The 7,126-nt window shown below is 32.0% G+C and overlaps 1 protein-coding gene across 1 annotated transcript; it reads right to left on the bottom strand.

The window, feature by feature from the left end:
• Positions 1-773: 773 nt before the first annotated feature.
• On the bottom strand, positions 774-4,896 carry LOC115231917. Its single transcript, XM_029801808.1, has 2 exons — positions 3,681-4,896; positions 774-901 (listed from the first exon to the last, which is right to left on the bottom strand). Exons 1-2 carry the CDS (start codon positions 4,894-4,896, stop codon positions 774-776), a joined length of 1,344 nt encoding a protein of 447 aa, XP_029657668.1.
• Positions 4,897-7,126: the final 2,230 nt, after the last annotated feature.

The raw sequence follows: 7,126 nt of genomic DNA on the forward strand, positions 1-7,126 counted from the left end.
CACGTTCCATATGCCAAATCAACTACAGTAGATGACAGATTTACTAACAAAAATAAGACAATACAACGATATTTGGGGTCAGAACAAATATTTTTAACCACTGAGCCGATAAAGTTAGCCACCGGTTTCCTTCAACTGAAGGGGTCGGGGGTAAATAAATAAATTATATGTATAAATCGATATTTTAGAAATATCCTTATGCGATAAAAATCTTCACATAAGCAAGCTTAAATTCAAACTAGTGTACCATGACTTTTTGATAACGATTCTCACTTTTACTCGGACTTTTCCAACGGATTTTCATGGCCAGTCAAAAAATGAACGCTAATTTGCTAGTCTGTAAATCTTTTATATTTCGGCAGCCTTAAATCAAAGACTTCTAGTTCCATTATGATAATTTTCTATTCATTATGTGGTTGATTACTAGGTATTTTCTAATTAATTGGTGTTTTTGTTAGTTAAAAAAGTCAATTTTTTATTTATGTTCAAATCCTAAAAATTGATTTAACACATTTTTTATGTCAGTGGAATCTAAAGGTAGTATAAAAAATGAATAATTATTAAAGTATTATTCTGCTATTATACAAACTAGGCGAAATACAGGCCAGAGGGGTTTGAATTCGATAACAGCCATTTAGAAAACCTTTGTACGCATATAATATATGCATTCTGCACCATTGATGTAAATAATCTTTCTATTATTTCAAATGACAATTGGTCTGACTTGCCTGGAGGTAATTTTTTACATCTATATTAGTTCAATATAACGATTTTCATAGAATCACCTCTCTTAAACGTTTAAATCCTTGTTTGAAAATCCTGCTTTCTGTTGGAGGGTGGAACACACTGCTCAATGTGTTTACGACTGTATCAAGAAGCGACTTTAATGCAGAAACATTTGCTAAAAATACAAAAGACTTTTTAAAGAAATACAATTTTGACGGATTTGACATTGATTGGGAATTTCCTCACAATCAAAAACAAGCGTACAGTCGACTTTTGAAAGCTATGAGCACAGAATTTCAAAAAACTCGAAAGATATTTGTTGACAGCAGCTGTTTCAGCAGGAGTTTCGACAATTCAGGTTTCATATGAAATAAAAGAAATTTCTAGGTTAAATATTTACATTTTGACAATTAGATACCTTGATTACATCAATTTAATGACTTATGATTTTTACAGTCAATTTTCGAACACTGTTGGCCATCATACAGGATTATATGGAATAAACGATGCTGATACTTTCAACACGGTACTCAGATTAAATAAACTCTAAATTTACAGGATTATGTAGTCAGATATTGGTCTAAGCACGGTGCTCCAAAGTCAAAACTACTCATCGGGTTACCAACCTACGGACAAGGATTCAAAACTAAATCAAAAAATCCAAAAATTGGAGATAAAATCGTTGGGGGACCTAGCGAAGGACCAATAACAAAAGAATCGGGAATTCTAGCATATATTGAGGTACTTTTTATTCTAAAAAAATTTTTAGTATTCTAATCAAGGTTATAATGAAGTTTGGGACGATAAGCAAAAAGCTTCTCATGGAGTTAAGGACTATCATTGGTTGTGATATGAAAGTATCAGAAGTATTAAAGAAAAGGGAAATAAATTTTTCTTTACCTTGTAGGCAAAATATGTGAAAGATAATGGACTAGCAGGGATGTTTGTGTGGACTTTAGATTTTGACGATGTTAATGGAAATGAATGCGGCCAAGGACAATCGCCCTTGATATCACAAATGAAAAAATCACTGAATATTAGATAGAGGAATGTCTTAAATAATTATTCACTCCTAGTCTCTGGAAAAATTCGATATAACTAACAATTTATTTTTTTGGACAAATACAAACCTTTATTAAAATCAAATATTAAAAAAAAATTTCCAATTAAGACTAAGTTGAATAAACTTTTTATCAAATATAACTTTGGTAATTTTTCTGTACAAAAATTCTTAAAATAAAATTGAATGATTATTACTTCTGATAGTATAAGAAAAAAGAACTACAGAAAGTAAATAGAACAATAGTGGTTTGAATAAATAATTAATAGGTTTCTTTGCGGTAATAAAGAATGATGCTGTTTAAATTATAATTAGCTGATTTACCACGAGTTTTAATATAATAGTAAATTTATTCTGGCAAAAGTATGTCTTTAAAGTACAAAAACAACACAGTTACATTTTCTTGAAGAAACTTATTATTTATAATCATATAAGCGCACAGAAAAATCGTTAAATTTATCGTGAAAAACTGCCGCAAGTGCAATAAAACACTTAAAGAGAATATTTCATTGATATTTTTTCAAAAAGTTTACCAACGATCACCACTTAATTGAATATGTTAGATTTCCTAAAAAAATTTGTTGAATATATGACTGGGAAAGGAGAAATAACTATCCAAAAAATTTAAAGAGAAACGAAAATACTTATTTGTCTCAAACGTTGCGAAGATGCTGATTTGTAAATTATTGAAATCGACTATGAAAAAATTGTATTTGATATTATTCAAACATATTTGAGAATTCGAAAAAGCTTTTTTAAGAATTGGATTTTAAATTTATTTTCTTTAATTTAAAATCCCGATATAGTCACTAATAATTACATTAATGATTCAAGCTTCAAAATGACAGAAATTTTAGATTCAGTAATTTGTTGTGTAAATTTGTAATTTCAGTAAAATTAAAGAATGTAAAATCCTTTGATATCGCGTAAATTTCGTCTCATTTGAAAGTTATTAAATTGTTGTATTGTAGCAAAAGACTACACAAAGAATTTTGTTACCGTTGAAGATTTTTTATTAATCTGAACATTACATGAACTATTTATAAGACTAGAAAAGTGAGGTTCTTGGTTTGGATCCTCAAAGTAACTTGCCTTTTTATTCATGCATCTCCGACTCTCATTAATTATATAATTAGTTATTAAAATTAGACAAACGAGATATCATTAACTTATCTACTTTTATTTTCAAGATCACACCTAAAACTAATGTAAAACGACTAAATGAGCAGTGAATTGTATCAGAAATTATAAATCAGTGTGCTTTTCATTTTCGACCCTTTGATAGATGTGAAACGACGGAAGCTTTTTTATACGAAATGTGTAATAATAAATTTAAATAAAAGATCTTTAATCTTTGCATAAAACTATTAAGATACAAAGACTTTAATTTTATAATATTTTTTAGGAAGCAGTTTGTCTATTCTACCATTTATTTTTATTTTTGAATATCAAATTAATACTTTCCAAACCAATAATAAATTAATAGTTAATCAGAAACTAAGCAGAGCTCACTCCAGCTCGCTGATATCCACTCTCCTTCTCTTGGAAGAAAAGTCTACTTCCAGCTGCCTCTTACTCCCCACTACCACATCTGATTCAACCATTGCATCTTCTTTAGCATTCATTGGGTCGTCTTCATTTTTGCATGCCATCTCCACATACCGATTGGAAGCAGAAGCGTATTCTTCACCAGATACCTTCATTCCGTGCTTGTGTTCGATCATCATACTCTCGAGCGTTCTTTTCAGTACAACGGATTGGATGTATGTCCTCGTTCCTGCTTCAATAGATAGTTTCTTCATATAATTTTTGAAGCATTTCGAGACAACTCCATCCCATGTCATAACCACAGGAATTATTTTTACTTGACAGCTATACAGAAGCGAAAGCTCACTTGCCAATAGGTCATACTTGTGACACTTTTCAACCTCCACTTGCTTGAGGCGATCCTGTGAGGTAATACCCACTTCAATTAGATTTATTTCGTTTCTGACTTTGTCGTGGACAAAGATATCTGGCTTGTTGTATTCTACTTTTGTTTCGGTGAGGATTGTAGAATCAACCCTGATTTCAACTTTTCCCGTCGACAGTGTTGACTGAACAGAATGTCCCTTCAATCGTCTTGCTTTTTTGAGTCCATACATTCGGCACAAGTTAAGGTGAATACACTTCACAACTTCGTTGTGTCTCCGGAGATAATCACTGTTGAGCATTTTACCACACTGAGTAGCCATGTGGTCAACAGTTTTCTTGCTTTTCTTACAATGATTGCATAATGAGTCAGCGGATGCAAAGAACAAGTTTCGATCTTGCAAAAGACAATACAATGCTTCGCTTCGTGGCCCATTATTTCCATTAGATAGCCATTCTGAGGATGCAGGTAAATCAACATTAGGTTCATCCACACATTTGAAAAGCACAGAATGTAGTGCTTTAGAACTAATTTTCTTTTGTAAATATTGTATCTGACTGGACTTTAGAGACTCCATAGTAATACTCTTATCAATAATTGCATATTTGGAGGATAGAAATCCTGCGATCATAGCCAAATGCCATTTATTCATTTTAATTACACGCAGAATCCCCGCCCTCCGTAAGCATATAGTTGACATATTTTCCAGACTCGTAAGGAACTGGAAGAGCATTAGTTCACTTTTGAAAGTAACTGATGAAAGCCCTCTTCCAAGAGCCTTCCGATTTAAATACAGTCTCTCTTTATTTGCAGGTTTGAGATGTAATCTGAGCGACGTAAGCAATTGCCGTATTTGTCTGTCAATATCATCAAATTCAGAAGGTTCAATATTGATTAGCCCAATATAATAATTATATAGTGACAATGCATATTCATTTATAGCACGAAACAGATTCACAGAGTTGAGTTTTGTTTTCGATAGCATAGTTATCCTCTTCTTAACATTCTCAAAGATAGAGTCCATAACTCTATTCTTAAGAACATTGCTTCCACCATCTTCAAGTACACCCAAATACCGATATCCATTGATTCCGTCAATAGTCTTACAACATGATAATGATTCCAAATTAGACGCTGATTTTTCTGAATTCATCTCCAAACCAACAATTTTAAAAAATCCGTTGACAGCTTCCATCATTTTGAGTAAAGTGTCTTGTTTGAGAGCAAATATTTTTAGATCGTCAATAAATAGCAAATGATTAGTAGAATATGTAACATATTGGGATCTTCCTGGTTAATTTCAAGTTTTGGAAACACGGAATTAAATTTATTTTATTAATTTCATTTTTATTAATTTATTTATTTTTTATTCGACATATTCATTTTTTAATCCTATTCCAAGTAGTCTTATTAAGACAGTCTCCCGGGGCAAAACCGAAGTTGAGACCTTCGTGGCTCTCGTTATCAGCCCCCTAAGCTCTAATTCCTCGGCCACTTTTCTTTTGGAGCTATTGTATTAAATAAACCATATTCTATTCTACTGTTTCGGAAAATTTTTTATGCATATCAACCACCAACAATTCTGCATACCGACAATGGTAGAGAATTTAAAAATTCTAAAATGCATGCGATGTGCCTCGAGTTCGGCACTAAACAGATATTTGGTAGACCTCGTGCCCCTTAGATACAAGGTCAAGTTGAAAGGTAGATACAAGGTAATTTAACATTAAGATTCAATCAATCAATAAAAAGGTGGATTTCGTCAACAACTGCTTCAGAGAATAAATTTGGCAGTTATTTAACCTGCCTTAAACGAATTGTATTCATGTACAACACCATTCACGAGACAACAAGAAAAATACCATTCGAAATTTTTATCGGAGCCAAATATCCGAATGAAGTTTGCCTTGAAGATTATCGTTTCGCATTGTGGACATAACACTCTCGAGTACATGTGCCATGAAAGATACTTCACTGTAAACGACAAATAATCCAAAAAATTGTTGCCGATTGTGAAAATTTGCAAATTTTCAACTCCCTTGAAACTAGGGGATGAAGAAAATCATGTGATTGCCAATCGTCCAAATGAAAAATTCCAGATGGTTTTAATTGATCTGAAGAGGTATCAATTTTTTGTATTATATTAAAGATATAAAAAAACAATGAAACTATAGCATGGCTTTTAACGGTCATTGACGTCTCTCGAAGTTGCATTCACTCAAACTAAAACATAAAAGCGGAATTGACGTTGCTGAAAATCTCAAAAAAATTTTCTACGTTTTGGACTGTTCAATATTTGCACTCGGATAATGGAACTGATTCAAAAATCCACATGTCACTGCCTTGTGTGAATGTTTCAACATTCAACAGATACACAGTAGGCCAAACAATCCGAGAAGTCAAGGCATCATCGAGCGTTTTGAAATGGCTTGGGAAGATGTGTCTGAAAAAACGATTGCAAATTGTTTCGGAATTTTAAGCAACCCATTCAAAAAGAATCATGTAGTTGAAGTTCAAGATATTGCAGTAGAAAAAAACTGACATTTTTGATCCTTAGAATTCGAAGAATTTCTTAATTTTGAATATTCTGAAAATGATACATTTCAAGACGTTGAGGATATTGAAAATATAAAAAATGAAGAAGAAATAGAAGCTGAAGTAAAATCCAATGAAGTAGAATCCAAAGATTCAATTGACAAAGAAGACATTGTGGTTAAGTTAACTAAAACTGAAAACGACCTCTAAAAAACATTGAGAACGAACATGAAGTTCAATTGATTACATCCATAAGGCGCTATAAGGAAAATGTCATTAAAACTCAAAAAAAGCAGATGGGCATCCAATTTACTTTAAGAACATTAATAATGCTTAATTACTTAAAATTTTCTGGATAAAAGTTGTTCTTATTCAAAATTTAATTACACAAAAGATTGATTTTATTTCTCAAATTGGCCATTTCTCGAATTGACCACAAAACACGTGGAACCAAAAATGGCCAATTTCAGAGGAGTAACTGTATTTGCAAATAGAATAATGGAACTGAATTTAAAAATCAACATGTCAATGCCTTGTGTGAATGTTTCAACATTCAACAGATACACAGTAGGCCAAACAATACGAGAAGTCAAGGCATCATCGAGCGTTTTAACCAGACGGTTACGAGGTCGCTACGAGGTCGGCTCGTTCAAATTTAATTTTCCTCCGACAAATTTGAATTCGTTATATTACAGAAAAATGAATCGAAAAATGGGAGTACATCAATCAAAATATGCTTTTGAATTGGGCAACAAGGTAAAGTAAAAAAATATATTTATAATAGGTCAAGATTCTTAAAGATTATGGGACCAACCCAGCACTATCGTTGAAGAAATTTGAAAATATTTACAGCGAAGAAGGAATAATAACAAAAATATTCACACACAATGTTG

The sequence above is a fragment of the Octopus sinensis genome, unplaced genomic scaffold, assembly GCF_006345805.1.
Source record: "Octopus sinensis unplaced genomic scaffold, ASM634580v1 Contig18957, whole genome shotgun sequence".
NCBI classification, from domain to species: Eukaryota; Metazoa; Mollusca; class Cephalopoda; order Octopoda; family Octopodidae; genus Octopus; species Octopus sinensis.

What these genes read in the sequence shown, in the direction of transcription:
- LOC115231917 (XM_029801808.1), bottom strand. Translation starts at nt 4,896, where the DNA reads ATGATGGAAGCTGTCAACGGATTTTTTAAAATTGTTGGTTTGGAGATG. An exon ending in CAAGTATGACCTATTGGCAA is followed by an intron (nt 902 to 3,680) that starts GTGAGCTTTCGC and finishes TTGTATTTTTAG; the next exon opens with CAAATGTTTCTGCATTAAAG.